Consider the following 15,339-nt stretch of genomic DNA (forward strand, 5'->3'; position numbering starts at 1 on the left):
GAGTGGAACATCACAACATCTCAGGCTTCGCTCCCTACCCTCCTCCTCTTCACTTCTTGTTTTCCTACAGGCTATCCTTGGAGGACACAGACCCATAAAGAAAAGCCTGAAAATAGCAGCTGACTACTTAGAGGAGGCTTTCAGGGTGCTGAAGCCACCTTGTGAAGCATTCCAAACCTTTGTTAAAATGGTTGAAGCCTGCATTCCAGTGATAACAGATAAGCAGCGAGAGACATAAATGTGCTGATGTGTCAGAAATCCATCTTGATTCCTGTAATTCTTACATAGGAAAGAGTTTAAGCATCTTTGAACACACGTACAAGAGCATCTGCAGCAGCTGCTTCTAGTCTTTTCATCTTTTTTGAAATCTGGGCTTAGTATCTTTGAGCATTTAGGGGGCAAAATCAAGTTCTGACAACTTATTATTTGAAATCACTAGTAAGCCAAGAGCAACAAGAAAGTAACATGAAATATAAATAGAAAACAAGCTAATAGTAAAATAGCTCTGTATTAAATCTGGTTTAGCTGCCTGGGCAAGCATGTCTCAGGATTTCAGGGGCAGTAGTTCAGTTTCACAGAACATGTTACTAGGTTTTAGATGATGAGAGGATGGCCTCTGCATTACAGATGCCTAAATCTGACACACAAGACGCTGAGCCTCAAAATCCTCCATTTAATCTGCTAAAACCTGAAGACATCCAAATTCCTGAAATGCCTACCTTTCTAATGTTAATATTCCTCCGGTGCCTAAATTCTGCATTCCTTGCCACAGGATTTCCAAAGGAATGCCAGCACCAAGCTTATATGGAGTTGCTCCGAGAGTCCAGCAGTTCACACAGGTGATTTTGGCTGTCCTTACTTTTGGCTAACCAGCTGATGGGCAACTTGTGCAGCCCTCATGTTCAGATCTTGTTCGGATAGCTTGCTTGTAGCTTACTGTTTTGCACAGGGGCTGGTGAGTACAGAACTCCAGCTTCCTGCCAAGATCAGCAGTGGCTGAAAGCTGGGGTCATTTGTGAAATGTGTCAGTGAGTTTCAGTTCAATTATTTGGTGACTCCACTGCAAAGTTAAATCACCATGACTAGTCTCCTTGGACCAGTGAGATAACCGCTCTGACTGTAGCCTCAGCCCAGGGCTAGTGTCAGTGGGGGTGAGGGACGGGGGGTGAAGAAGCAAGCAAGGCATGTTGGAAAGGGGAATTGCAGGCAGAAAATGTTTCTTATAATTTCCACACTTACTTTTTGGAGATGGGAGAACTTCATAGCTGTTCTGGCTTGAGTGTCTAAGGCTCCAGAACTGCTAAATGAACGCATAAAGTGAAAGGAGTCTATAGCTAAACCAGAAGTTCCAGTTCCAATTTGTGATGTTCATTCAACCTCCAGCATTAGACATTGCGGACCAGCAAAGTAGAAAGGCAGGTAACTGAATTTCAGTCACATCCAACACCCAAGAAGACAGCAGTGGGCTCACAGGCTCTCCTTCGTTTTGGTGTAAAATGACCAGCATGTATTCATCAGCCACTAGAGTACTGTTATGAACACAGGATCTGCCTGACTTTTTCAGAAAAAATGCTGAAGTCAAGCATGAAAGCTGAAGACAGGCCTGACAAGTCTTGTGATCCTCTGCTGCTAAGTTCATGTCTCAAGGCAGCTTCATGCTTCCGTCCCCCGTGTGCGAGATGCTGACAGTCAGCTTGAGATGAGAGCTATGGCTTTGGTGCAGGAGGTCACGCAGCGGGGAAAGACCGCCGTGCAGCAGCCTCTGACTTTACTGTCCCCTGGGACCCTGCACTCAAAGGAGATATGCAAGGCTGCACACTTACCCGCTCAACTTTACCACCATGGTGCCTTTTGCATCCCACAGACAGACTCTTTCTCACTAAAAATAAAGCTACTAAGAGATCTGTAAAGAGTCCAAAGTCCATGTGTGTCTTACCTGAATGCCTAAGGGAAAAGCTGCCTACAGTGAAGGGTGTCACTGCTCTACTCTTCAGAAAGGCCATGGATAATGCCCTCCTACCTGAATGGGTCCAGGGAACACCTGTTTTGATAAATGATGCTGAATGTTCCAATCTCAGCTGGAGAGCTGCAGCTGAAAGCAAAGGCAGGATTGAAACTTCTGTAACAACAGGAACTCCAGAGACTCATTTCCTGCAAATTCTTCTTGCCCGCTGTTCCAGTGTATATATCTAGATGCAGCCAGAGAATCAGTCGTTGTGGGCCAAGCACAGGAAAACTCCAACTACGCTAGGAAGAACAGCAGAGGCGAGGGCAGTGGAACCACTGTTCTTGCTTCTCGAAGCTGAAAGAAAGTCAAGAGAGCAGTCATTTAGACCCCTTTTGGCTGCCTAAAACTTCCTGCACTTGCTAACACAGCCTTTGCCCAGAAGAGCCATTTCCTCAAATCTACCTACTACTTTGGCTCAGGTCCAGGCACAAACTCTCATTCCTGAATGATTATTTTGTGCTTAAAGGTTGCATTGACACACTATTGCTCAGAGAGACAAAAGCAACAGTCCTGTATTGGTGGTGGACTCACAGAAGTACAGAGCTGTGGAACAGGCTCAGTGAGGTCTTCAGTACAACAGTTATCTATGCAGCCAGGACACTACAGGGTGTGCTTTGCCAAAGGATACCTTTCATCCCTTCTGCCACAGGAGAGAGAACACAACTAAAGCCGCAATAGTTTTGTCCTGAGGCTTGAAGTGTGGCAGCCTTGCAAGCCACCAGAATAAACATCTGAATTCAAGCTGCCTTCAGATCTCATCTGCCCTTGCAGTAGGAATGCTGGGGACCCACTTGCCTGTGTCCTATGACATCCTTGCAATGGCAGATGGGATAAATGGAAGCTGCAAAGAACCCTGAGACCTGCTATGTATCAGGGGGATTTGCCTTTAGTCAGCTGTGGGGTGCTCCCAGGTTTCATGACAAATGGATGAAAACTGGTTCATGTGCCTCTTGCAGGCAAACACGGCGGGGAAGCTACAGATTTGGCCTTGAGTGTTGCCCCATGTAGGTGCAGCTGGTGAGGGCTGCTGGGGGTCCTTGGGACCGGACTGTTCTGCACCCCCCGCATGAAAGGCTGTATACAATACCTGCCACGAGCTGGCACTGGTACTTGCTGTAGTTCCCCATGGAATGCAGATGCAGCCGGTTACCGTGCTGTGTCCGAAAGAAGCTTTTGACGAGGAATATCTCGTAAGGGGGAATGAGGACTTCCTTCTCAGACGTGTAGTGAGAAAAGCCTTGCACAGCTGCTCCCAGGCAAGTTGTCACCGTGAACAAAGTTTCATTCCCAAACTTCCGGGCTTCATTCCAGAGGCGGGAGGTGGAAGTGAAACGGCCAAATCGCACCCTGCTACCTACCATGGCCTCAATATGTAAGTCTTTCACACCCCTGTGCACCCGGTAGCACTTACGTTTCCCCATGCTTTCCTTGCTGCTCTGCCATTGCTTCATTATCTGGATAGCAGTCGTCAGGTAAAAGTGAAAATATTTGAAACTGAAGTTGTGTCTGTAGTGCTCTGGAGAGCTTCCTGCCGTAGATGTGGCCCAGTTCAGCTGAGAGTGCAGGGAAGAGTTCATGGTGTAAGCCATGAGGACTATGGCATGGCTCTCATGCATCTCCCTCAGGAGACCTACAGGGCTTTTTAACAAAGCTTCCTGAGCCTTCTTCCAGAGACTCAAATAGTCCTTGTTAGCAGCTATTTCCTTTTGGAAATAGTCTCCTCGCTCCAGTTCTTCCATCACCTGCTCTCTGCATCCCAGGTACTGGTCATCAAAGGAATGCAGAGCCATATCCATCATGAGGTGGGACACAGCCTGCAACATAAAAGCAAAGGAAGATTAACATCAGAAGTGTGAACTTTTTGTGTACCTCTATGGATGCAAACCAGGTTTTCCCCTACCCGCTTCTTGCTTCTTTGTCATTACTGGCAGAGCAAGCACAGCAGATAGGCATCTTTGACAAGCCCTTCCTGAGCAACCTCAGGTTACTGTCCAAGCCCCACCTCAGGCATATGCCAGCTAGGATACCTGAGTTCTTCTTTTATGTGGATTAGTAGCATTAAAATCTTCAGGAGAGTTTGCTCTTCAGAGGATGGGGGTATAAAGACTGCAGGACAGACCCATGGTCCATTTATTTCAATATTGTGCTCATGATTAGTAAGTGGTTTTGAAGAAAGAAAGAATAAGCAAAACAATGTGCTCGAGGCAGTGCAGCCTGAACACATCTCAGGGGTGAATTTCTTCCTCCTGTCTCGTCATAACTCTTGGACGTGTTTCGGCTCCAGAGAATGATGTTCAGTACTACAATATAGTAGCACTGTGCCAAAACTTTCATTCACCCAGTTTGTCTTACTGAGGCCAGCTGGGCTTGTCATGTAAATAAACATTAAACACATGAGTAGGGTTTTACACAAATGGGTGCTATAACAGGAAAATAACATCTAATATACCCTATCTATGAAATGGCACACTATGCTGGTTTTGGCTGGGATAAAGTTAATTTTCTTCATAGTAGCTGGTATGGGGCTGTGTTTTGGATTTGTACTGGAAACAGTGTTGGTAACTCAGGGATGTTTTTGTTACTGCTGAGCAGTGCTTACACAGAGCCAAGGCCTTTTCTGCTTCTCACCCCACCCCAGCAGCGAGCAGGCTGGGGGGGGGCACAAGGAGTCGTTAGGGGAGACAGCCGGGACAGCTGACCCCAACTGACCCAAGGGATATTCCAGACCATAGGACGTCATGCTCAGCATATAGCCCTGGGGGAAGGAGGAGGAAGGGGGGACGTTCAGAGTTACAGCATTTGCCTTCCCAAGTCACCGTTTGACGTGATGGAGCCCTGCTTTCCTGGGGATGGCTGAACACCTGCCTGCCCATAGAAAGTGGGGAATGAATTCCTTGGTTTGCTTTGCTTGTGCGCGTGGCTTTTGCTTTACCTATTAAACTGTCTTTATTGCAACCCACAAGTTTTCTCACTTTTACCTTTCCAATTCTCACCCCCATCCCACCAGGGGGGGAGCGAGTGAGCGGCTGTGTGGGGCTTAGTTGCTGGCTGGAGTTAAACCATGACACACACTAATTATCTGTTTCTAGCATTTCTAATTAATAAAAACCTTGTGTAATAAGACCTAAGAAATGCTCTGAGTTATGACATTGTTCTTTTTGCTTTTTGATCTCCTAGTAGACTAGTCAAGTACTATAGTCAGTTGATAGTTGAATTCTACATGTAGATCTCAATCTCAAATATTCATCTCAAATATTCGACCTAGACGCATAACCAGATTGATACCTTTATTAACCTCTCAAGTTATACTGGCCCATAAACTATACAGAGATGCAGTTTATTTCTCCTTGATACCATAATTTCTTTGAGACAAAGCTAAAAGGCAGCCACAAATAATAGAGCAATATTGTCACTGTCCTATACAACAACACAGTGCTTTTGTCAGAGCCTTGACTGAGACTGGCTGGAAAAGGAGAGGAACAGTTCCATGAGACGTACTCACAAACACACCCTGGGAAACTACCTGGCTCCAAACAAGAGGAAATTTCCAACCAAGTAGTTAAAAGGAATTAGGACAGGTAAGAAATTGAACAGAGCAACTGAAAGCAGAAGAGTTTAAGCTGAACCCAGAGCTCCTTAAAGAATATGTTTCAAATGCAAAAAAAAAAAAAAAAGTTTTTCTCAGTAGGATGAGCAATTTCACATAAAGAACAACGTTTACCCCTCTTACCAGCCTTTGCATGGAGATCAGCAACAGAAGGCTGGCCAGCAGCACTGGCATCCTAGAGTCCACCCAAGACACTGTAAAGAACATTGAGCTCAAGTAGAGGTCATCTACAACTGTTTCTTTCCCTTTTTTCTTGAAGTGGAAAATTCTGCTGTTTGTAATTTGCACCCAGGTTTTGGTGACAATTCTTCAACCAAAGATCATTCACCAGATTCTTACAGCAATTCAGAGGTTGTTAATCAAACCAAACAGACAGTTTACTGGTAGAAGTGTGCCCACAATCCGTAAGGAAGGGTCTGATTGCACCAACTCCCACTGGTTAGATGTTCTTCACCTTGATCATTCTCTTAATTCCAAGGTATCTGGTGTTCTTCTTGCAAAGGGAAGAAAACCCTGGCTTGGAGAAGTCTAAGGCAGTTCTCTCCTGAGGACCGATGTGTCAGGATGAGGTGGAGAGCACTCCCTGGTCAAGAGCTTAAAAAGCCCTTTTAAAGAAGTGCAGAGCTCTGATAAAGCCAACACAGAAATGCAGGGTAGGTTGGGATCCCATCTGGAAGCAGAGATAACGTAACTGTCCTCCTCCTTACCTCCCTCTGGTTTCTAATAATCTGCTGCCAATCCTACCCTTCCACCACTGCGGAGTGGCACTGTTGTTGAACTGTTTACATTGGGTATACCCAGAATGAGTGTGTAAATACAGATTCTATACTGAGACTAACCCCTCTCTAGTAGCTGCTTTCCAGTCACCCTTCCAAATAACGGCAGTGAGTTACTCACCTGCAAAGCCCCATGGCCTCTGATAACTCTTCTGCATGGAAAAAGAGCCAAGACGAGGTGTCAGGGCCTTGTTCTGACTACAGAGAAGTGAAATCCATTTTCCATTGCCTGCCAGTGGTAGGCTGGGTGAGTGGGGGCACCTGCAGACACAGTGCGATTCCCTGAGAAAAGAGAAGTTTGTGCAGCTGCTTGGATTCTGTGGACAGAGAGCATTTGCCAAGTATTGCTGAAACAGACTGAGAGATGACATAAAGGTCTCATACAGGGTTGCCTTCAAAGTCATCTATTACACTGCACCAGCTAATGCTGCTGACAATATGTGCAGCCACTGGTGATACGAGATGATGGCATGAAGGCTGATGCAAAGTAATAAATGCAGCCTATCTACTTCTTGGAATTGCTCTATCATCTTGGGCTGTATTTCAGAAAGTGGTTCTTCAGCCTCTAAAAGTGAGTCCACAGAAGGGCTTGTGACTTTATTCAAAGGCATCTCCTCTCCTGTTTGTGTAGAGATAAAAAGGAGCTGAACTGTGACAGGCTCCAGTGGGAATTTGACAATCAGAATGACCAGCCCCACTAAAATGTCAATTCAGCTGCATATAATCCAGTTGCAGATTATGTCCCTATTTTTCCCTTCTGGCCTCTTAGTGTACGTTGTAGGATGAAGTGAATGAGGAAGAAAGCCCACTCGCTTGCATTTGCATTTTCAAATGCTTGAAAAGCAACGTAGTGTATTATTAACTACAATAAATGCAATGGCCATAAGATGGCAGCAGAGGATTTTTAGTGGTACTTGAGTCTGCATTAACCAGGCGAAAATCGAGTCCCTCCATTCCCGCATTCAATTTGTAACGTGTTTTGTGCGCTCAGATCCCCAAAGGTCGTACTGACTTCAGCCCATATAGAGATCTGGTGGCACAGAGCAGATGACATGATTGACGTCTTCGTGTGCAACCTCCCTGAAAAAAATATTTACTGAAAGGGAGAGAAAAACATAAAACTAACAGAAAGATGCAAATATAGACAAGAAGCTTCATTTTCTTTTTGTGCCAACAATTCTGTGCAACAACAACAAACCCCCTGACTTGTTAGTATGGCAGATATTAGGATTTCACTAATCTCTCTAGTATTTTTTCCAGCAAAATTTTCACTGCTTTCAATGAGCCCTTTGTTCATTTTTATTAGATGGCATTCAGAGAGAATTTTGCTGGGAGCAGTGAAGCCCCATCAGTTTATGCCAATAGGAGAACCGGTCCCAGGTATTTGACCTAGACAAGCAGACGTACTTATTAACTGTCTTCTCCTTGGCCAAGGTCAGCATAGCCAGTGAAAGTCATAGCAGCTTGCCAAACAAGAGATGCTCACACTTACACTGGCATCTCTGGGCTTAACCCGTGTCCTTACTTTAGGGCAAGGTCCTTCAGAGAACTGCTGAACTCAGTAGATGGTGAATCGGGCAGAGCCTTGCCCTCCTCTCCCTCACTGTCACCGTGTACTGGGACCGTGACCTGAATTTCAGTGTAGTCACTACGGATTCACACTGGGGCACAGGAGAGGAGATGGAAGCCTCACGCACCTGGATCCTGCTCTTCAAGGTTCATAAAAGAAGGCTTTATCTTCTAGGCATCCCTAACCGCAGATAAAGGTTGTACAGAGGAACAGAGAGAAGCAGCACACCAACCTGCTTTACATAAGCAGTATTTATTGCACTCAGCAGCTGGGGATGGCTGCACCAGCTTACATGCAACCAGAGAGATTCATTCGGTCTTTCTCAGTCTCCTGAAGGTCGGCAGTCCCTGTCCTTGGAGATGGGATCTGCCATCTACCTCTCAGGGAAGAAAAGCTGACAGAGCACATCAAGGGAGGCGCTGCAGAAGGTTGCTAAGGTATAATATTCATAGCAGAGGACAGAATGAAGTAGTGCAGAGGGAAGAGGATATGTATATAAATACACACACTTTTTTATATATACATATAAGCATGAAAGAGATACAAGTTGCCTTGAATAAACCAAATGCTAATCCAACTTCAATCCATCTTTGAGCTGATTTTGGTTTTGTTTATTTCATGAAGTTTCTTGCTTTTTTTCTTTGCTTTTTTTGGAGCTGTTTAGACACTTTTACTTTCAAGTACCAGTGCTAAAGCATCAGAGAGGAACAGATTATTTTTTTGTTCTGCTTGGGTATATTCAGTTTCACCAGAAACCAATTGTAACAAAAACAACAAGAGATTTCCAAGTTACTTTTTACAGAAACTCACTGAGTGCAGCATACAAATGGAAGAGCTCATCTAAAAGGACTCCTTAAACACACCTTTGGGGATTTATCTGTTGTTGCTATACAGGCAAATTTTGTGACAGAATAATCAGCAGAGTGTACCAGAACTTGATTTCTGGCTATGTAGTAGTATTTCCACAATTCCATCTTTACAAAATGATCCTATGCTGGCTCATATTTAGGGTAATTATACTGCCTGAAAATACTGAACTTTCCCAGTCACTGTACCAGGAGGCAGCCGTTCTGCCTTCTTCCCAGTGAGCATCCCGGGATCAGATCCATCATATTTACACATGTTGTGATATTCTCCTTCTATTATACTGCTGCATTTTGTACAAGAGGACAAAAGGTCCTGTTATGTTTCTAAGGCATACGTTGATTTTCTTGAGAGGAATCACAGTCTTTTCACCTACTGCATCATGGGGATTCAAATGGAAGGAGGTAAGACAGATTCTTCTCAACCATTTCTAGTGAAACTCAAAATACCACAAAAGATGACTGAAGAGAAACATTTTTGATGAAAGGAAGAAAGATAACGCAATCTCAATAAGTGGGATAATTATTGCTTTGGTGTTCCTGCTGGCTAGGGAGACAACGGAAGGAGGGCCCAGTCTAGATGTTTTTCTTCCCTCCTTCCCACCCACAACCTTCTTTCTCTTGGGGGGTTCAGAGTGGTCCCAAGCATAATGAACCAAGTGACCATCCCATGTTCAGTATCTCCTGAAGAAATGGTTGTAGGCCATGGAAAATCCTATTTGGTCAGAGAGATAGTCACAGGGCGGGTAGTTTTCACAACGCTCGTGCATCTGCTCCATTGGATTTCTGTAATGCTCAGAGTACCTGGAGTAGACAAAGAGAGAGATGCCATTCTGCAGATTCAGTTGGTGCGGCTGGAGAGGTTTCACACCCGTGACACTAACATGAGAAGAGTGATTCCCCAGGGTGCCCCAACAGGGGACTTCTCATGGTAAGTTAAACATCTACTTACGTGGGAATAGACTGCTTGATTAATGCTGGGAAAAGTTGGAACTGAACCCACCTTAAAACAATTGCTCTTGAGGTTTTATCATCGAAAGAGACCACAGAAGCAGTTAGTGCTGGGGGTTTTTGTCCCCAGTCTCATTCCCCAACTACCTAATAATCTTCATTGTTGTTGTTATTTATTATTTATTTATTTATTACCTGGTTACCTTTATTTGCTCCCAGTTTCTGTTCACTCTCCTGCCAGCCACTACTTTGCTTTAGCTTAAGGAGTTTTCTCTAATCATCTTCACTTCTGTTGTTGACCACAATACTGTCCCCACTCAGCTTTTCTTTTGCAAGGCTAAGCAAGCCCAAATCTTTTAGTCCCAGCTATACGCTCTGGATGCCCTTCTCAGCTCCTGTCCCAGGTTTGGTTAATCTTCCCTGATGATTGTATACAATGCTACAGGAGAAGTCCCACTGGTATCTCATTAATTGTTATTTTATTTTTGTACGGTATATACCCTGCAGCACCCTTGAATTCCATTTGTTGCATCCATATTTCCAGACTAACCTTACCTCACAATCAAATAATACCCTGAGCTGTCTGCCTACCTCAGTCCTTCCTGATTAATGCTTATAGCAGAAGCTACTTTTATGATGCCTCACCTGTAAGGGGGTAGTCAGTACAGCCAGTACAGTTGCTACTACTGACTTTCATCTTGGTTTTAATCACTGCAGGTTTCAACATTACCCAGTTCCTCTGCTACAATATTCTGATCCTCTCTTCCAGAGATGGGGCATCCCAATCTTCTATTATCTAAAAAACAATATTACCCTTCCAGTCCAAAGGTGGATTGAACAAAAATTCTTTTTTGCACAGACCTACATGAGACATTGGCTTAACAACCTGTTCCAGGAAATATATGAAGAACATTCTTGGATGACCTCAAATTTCTCCAAATGTTTATAGCTAGGATTTCTCCAAATCTTTGTGCCTAGGACTTCTGCACAAATGGATGTAGGATCTACAGCTTCAGAAAGAACAGCCATTCTGACCAACCCTCATCCCTGCAACAGAGCTCTGCTTCCTTTTTAGGGAGCCAGAGGCAATGACCAAGGCTCTGTGATGCTCATTATCCTGGAAACTGGCTCTGATGACCCTACAGGTTAGAGCGGCTTCTAACTTGATTCCTGGTGTCCCCATGGCTAGCCCAGACAGCTAATACTGTCTTCCTGCCTGGGAGGAATATCAGAGTCCAGCTATGAGCTCTCGAAAGGATATTTATGAAAAAAGAACTATTTGTCTATCATTAAGTGTCTCCTACAGCCTTTTTGCTTCAACAGGTGAAGGTAATAACATAGATGTACAACAAATTAATGCCTTGTCATGCCCTCTTGCCTTCCCACCCCCTCTCCAGAACAGGTCCAGAGTCCAGCTCTCAGCCTGACTCGTGAGTTGTTACCATTCATACAGGCTGGATCTCTTCTGCCTCTTCACAAAGGCATTGGCAACTTCTTTTGTAATCTTGATGCCTACCAAGAGAGGACACAGCAGGTTAGAGCTACAGGGCCATGGCCTGTGAAAAACAGAGACCAGTCTAACCTCTGGAAATGGACAGTCTACTCTCTCTACTAGCAGATGGCTGCCACGAACCATCCTAATTGCCCATTCATCTCTCCCCACCCCACTGTCCACTCAAAGCCCAGCAGCTGGGCTCCCTCCTCACTCCAACCTGCACATCCACGTAGAGCAAGGGCTCTTCAGTCATAAGCTCCATTCCCTTATCACACAGCATGATCTGAGTCCACAGCAAATGTGCAGAAGGCAAAGTCATGACAGCATAAAATATGAATAAGGAGAAAATGAAGGGAATGGCACCCTCTCTCCCCAGCCTGCTTAACTTCAGACTCTTGGCTTCCTTTCTATATTTTGACTTAGTTGGAGAGTGATGTGGGATACCAGCCACCAGGCCTTAAAATTGCCTCTAATGAACCATAAGCAACAGGCGGTACATGAAAACACTGATGCTCACATGTGCAGAGTTCCATGAAAGGTGAAGGGTATAAAATAATGCCAGTAAACATCTCCCAGGGAGAAATACACCCAGGAGGTGCAAAGGTCCTGGTGTTCAGGACTTGGAGAACATGAGAGGTTTTTCTGCCATGACAGCATCGGCCCCTGCTCTCCACTAACACACCGTGTCAGCGCAGTTGCTTAATTGCTCCCTTGGATTTGTGGTTGTGCAAACACTGGGGTGCTGCGGAGCACCCCACAAACAGCAGGCAGAGCCACTTCGCTCCCTGTCCCCGTCCCGGGTTCGGCACAGGCTCGCTCCGTGGGACGGACCCGCACCAGCCGAGGTGTGCACAGATGCCGGCACACCAGCAACACGGGCAGCTGCGCACCAATACACAAAGAAGTTTCTAAGACTGCTGTCTGTGGGGAGACGGTGGGGTTTGTGCCCTTCCCTCGTCATCGTGGGGTGTCTGACTGTGTTTCTGTTTGGCAGGTGAGAGGTGCCCCCTCTCTAGCAAGCTGGGGTTTAGTCCGGATCAAAATACCGACTACACAGAAACTGCCAGTTCATGAGCTGTCAGAAATCAGCACCTTTCCCTGAACACTCTTTTTTTTTTTCTCTTTCCCAATCTGTGTTTGTATTGGCTCACTGGAGAAATACCAGCTTTCATGCTCCTCAGCAGCAATGTTATCCTTTAAGGTGTGAGAAGGAGAGACAGGGGAGAACGAAAGGGATTTTCCGTACAGATTTCTGCCAGGATCAGCTTCCTGCAAAAGCTGTGGACATCCCAAAGTGTGTACAAATCCCCGTGTCCCAGGCGACCTGACAGGAGGGACTGCAGCCCTCAGGAGCAGCCAAGGCAGGCGCTTGCTTTCAGGCCCTCCAGGTTGTGGGATTTGGCAGGGATGTCACGTCCTGTTGCCGTGCGGCACCAAACCTTTCTGCTCTGTGATCCTGCACACAAGAATCACTGCTCAGCAGATAAAAAAGACCCGTGCCTGGAGGCCCTGGGGCACATTCTGCTCTCTGAACAGTCTGGGCACGCAGCAGTCACTTTGGATAGCTCTCTGAGACCAGCTCAGAGGAGCAAGGAGACCGGCCGTGGTGCTCCACACAAATCACCCTGTTTCACAGAGGGCAGAGGCATCCAGCTGCCAATAACCTGCAGGGCTCATGTCTTGCCTGGAGGCTGCTGGAGGGTTGTGGAGGTGCAGGCTATGGCAGTAGCGCGCCCGGAGCGATGCGAGGCTGCGGGTGCAGGGAGGCTGACCTCCGCGGTGCCTCCGACCCCGTGGCTGTGAAAAGCAGCCCCTCTGTTTGCCGCAGGTGCTCCTGCAGCACCGAGGGAGCAAAAAGGGAGCAGCATGGTTCTTGTTCACCCCTCGAACGTGGCAAAGGGGAGAAAGGAGGCAGATGCGGAAGAATGGAGCTGAGCGTCAGTCACTGCGATATACTCACTGGCAGCGCTGGGAGATCCTGAGGGGTCTTTGGGATCTGGAAGACAGACAGAAAGGAGCTGGGTTGTGAGTCCTCCTCCTCTGCTCCACTCTGTAACTGAATCCCTCTGCCTACTGCCTGCGTCCAGCTCCCCACACTTTCCCAGAAAGTCTGTTCCTCCCAAAAAGGGTTTTATTAACACCTACCATTTAGAGATAGACTTCACTGCCACAGCAGAATTCGCCTATTATGCCTGGACTTGTTTCATTTCAACTTCTTCTGAGACAGATTAGATAAGACAATAAACATATAACCACCGTGGAAGCTGGAGGAAGACCTTCCTCCTTCTCCCTCCCCACCCTTGCTAACAGCAGGGACAGCTAGAGCTATGGGACCATTTGAGCAAAATCCCAAATTTGGGGAGAACCTGAAGATACCTGAGCATCTCTTCTATCTTTGGAAAGTGAGGTTTCCTTAGCTCTGGGGAGAAATCACAACCCATTGATAGGGAAGAGAAATAGGGCCAAAAATTAGGAACTACTCTGTCCTCTCAGCTTTCTGGCTCAGGGTTGAGGTACCTGGCTCACCAGCCCTCCCAAGAGGAATTTACACACTGTATTTCTGTGTGTATTTCTTAATCCTTAATGCTCCCTGCACACACCCAAGGAAAGCATCCTCTAAGAGAAATGGAAGGTCTCCTAATCTTGGCTCTCCCACACTGCCCTATTTCACATTTTTTTTCTTCCACTCTTTCACCATACTTTTTTTCAACAGTGTCAGTTCCACCCAAGTCGCCAGGTATTTGGCATAAGTGTATTTATGGGCGGAAAGAGGACTCCAGAGACCAAAAAAATAGCAACCGTGCTTAAACAAAACTTTGTGTGAAAAGGGTTGTGTGTAGTTCTATTTTTAAGCAATGTATACATTTCTTGGATTAAAAAAAAAAAAAAAAAAAAAAGGAAAATTAGAAGTTACTCCAAGGCCATTAAGCATTCTGAAACATAATAATGACTCAAAAAAAAGCAGATATATACTCAAGAGTGAAAAAGTAAGAAAAAGACTGACAGAAGGAAAACACTGATTAAACAAAACATATTTGACAGTATTGAATAATGACATACCTGATGCCAAGGACTGAACAAAATTTAGCTCTGGATGAGATAATACAGGAAAAGACAGAGCTCTCTCCTGCTCAGCTTCTCTTTTCCTGCTTTAAAGGGAAAACACTTGTTTTTCTGATCTTCCCCCCCTTCCCTCTCTCTTCATCAATGATAGAGCTGCCACTACATGATCTCTTCATCACGAAGTCACCATCGCTAAACCACCTTCAAATGTGACGTGCTCTTATTTCAGTGGGACAACTCCCTTTTTTTTAACCACCAATAGAAGGCTTTTTTTCCTCCAGAAGTTCTCCACATCCCACATTTCCCTGCAGGTGAAGGCTTGACTGGGTGCCTGTCTCTCTGATCCTACAGCACTCCAGGGCTGGCAGGCACAAAATCCCTCTCCCTGTGGCCGACACAAACCTGCCTGCAGCTCAACCCTCTTACTCAAAAGTGAGCACCCAGCATACCTTTGCCAGTTCACCTAAATGCTAAACCGGTTTAATACTTAAACACATTAAAATATTTGAATTCTCTGCTGCAATTCAGTGGTGCAACTCGGGGGGGGGGGGTTGGCCAGAGGAAGCAAGTGCCCAGCAAGACATGAGGCAGTTTATCCCCACTGTGCAATGACCGGCGGTGTTCCTCCTCCTCCCGAAGCTGTGCGTCTCTCCCAGACTGAAGGGAGGCTGGCGGCAAGCTGCAGGGCTGAGCACCGCTCCCGCGAAGACGTCCCCTTACCTTTCCCACAGGAGCAGAGCGCTGCCAGGGCCAGAGTCACCATCAGCGCTGCCAGCAGACTCCTCATGTCTTCTTTGGCTGCCCTGGTCTCCCTAACCTCAGAGCTTTCCTGGAGGTTACTGAAGTTCTCCAGAGCTTGCTTTCGGGCAGTGGTTTATATCCTGTGATCGCCTGGAGAGATCGGGGCTCTGGCTTGTGCTCCTGTGTCTGAGCTCCAAAACAAAGCCCGTCCTTTGGGCCAGGAGATGTTGGGTCCTGGCAGGCATTTTCACATCCATCTCAGGAC

General features: G+C 46.1%; 2 protein-coding genes across 4 annotated transcripts; both read right to left on the reverse strand.

Moving 5' to 3' along the window:
- Nucleotides 1-244: 244 nt before the first annotated feature.
- On the reverse strand, nt 245-6,224 carry ART4 (ADP-ribosyltransferase 4 (inactive) (Dombrock blood group)). Of its 2 annotated transcripts, none has more exons than XM_030002979.2 (3): nt 5,739-6,222; nt 3,096-3,822; nt 245-2,302 (listed from the first exon to the last, which is right to left on the reverse strand). In XM_030002979.2, the coding sequence occupies exons 1-3, from the start codon at nt 5,820-5,822 to the stop codon at nt 2,208-2,210; spliced, it is 906 nt and encodes a 301-aa protein (XP_029858839.1). In that variant the 5' UTR covers nt 5,823-6,222; the 3' UTR covers nt 245-2,207. The 2 variants fall into 2 exon arrangements, 1 of the variants encoding a protein (XP_029858839.1); XR_003921681.2 differs by having other exon boundaries at nt 2,217-2,302; nt 2,869-3,822; nt 5,739-6,224.
- Nucleotides 6,225-8,194: 1,970 nt separating this feature from the next.
- Nucleotides 8,195-15,339, reverse strand: LOC115336257 (osteocalcin-like). Of its 2 annotated transcripts, none has more exons than XM_030002945.1 (4): nt 15,054-15,339; nt 13,231-13,380; nt 11,218-11,287; nt 8,195-9,628 (listed from the first exon to the last, which is right to left on the reverse strand). In XM_030002945.1, the coding sequence occupies exons 1-4, from the start codon at nt 15,118-15,120 to the stop codon at nt 9,499-9,501; spliced, it is 417 nt and encodes a 138-aa protein (XP_029858805.1). In that variant the 5' UTR covers nt 15,121-15,339; the 3' UTR covers nt 8,195-9,498. The 2 variants fall into 2 exon arrangements, with proteins under 2 accessions (XP_029858805.1, XP_029858806.1); XM_030002946.2 differs by having other exon boundaries at nt 13,231-13,266; nt 15,054-15,329.

Source organism: Aquila chrysaetos, chromosome 26 (assembly GCF_900496995.4).
Source record: "Aquila chrysaetos chrysaetos chromosome 26, bAquChr1.4, whole genome shotgun sequence".
NCBI lineage: Eukaryota > Metazoa > Chordata > Aves > Accipitriformes > Accipitridae > Aquila > Aquila chrysaetos.

Coding starts and splice junctions, on each gene's coding strand:
- ART4 (XM_030002979.2), bottom strand. CDS start 5,822: ATGTTCTTTACAGTGTCTTGGGTGGACTCTAGGATGCCAGTGCTGCTG. Junction 3,823..5,738: donor TGATCTCCATGCAAAGGCTG/GTAAGAGGGGTA, acceptor TTTATGTTGCAG/GCTGTGTCCCACCTCATGAT. Junction 2,303..3,095: donor CCAGTGCCAGCTCGTGGCAG/GTATTGTATACA, acceptor ACTTTCTTTCAG/CTTCGAGAAGCAAGAACAGT.
- LOC115336257 (XM_030002945.1), bottom strand. CDS start 15,120: ATGAGGAGTCTGCTGGCAGCGCTGATGGTGACTCTGGCCCTGGCAGCG. Junction 13,381..15,053: donor GCTCTGCTCCTGTGGGAAAG/GTAAGGGGACGT, acceptor TGGGAGGAACAG/ACTTTCTGGGAAAGTGTGGG. Junction 11,288..13,230: donor AGGATCTCCCAGCGCTGCCA/GTGAGTATATCG, acceptor CTCTCTTGGTAG/GCATCAAGATTACAAAAGAA.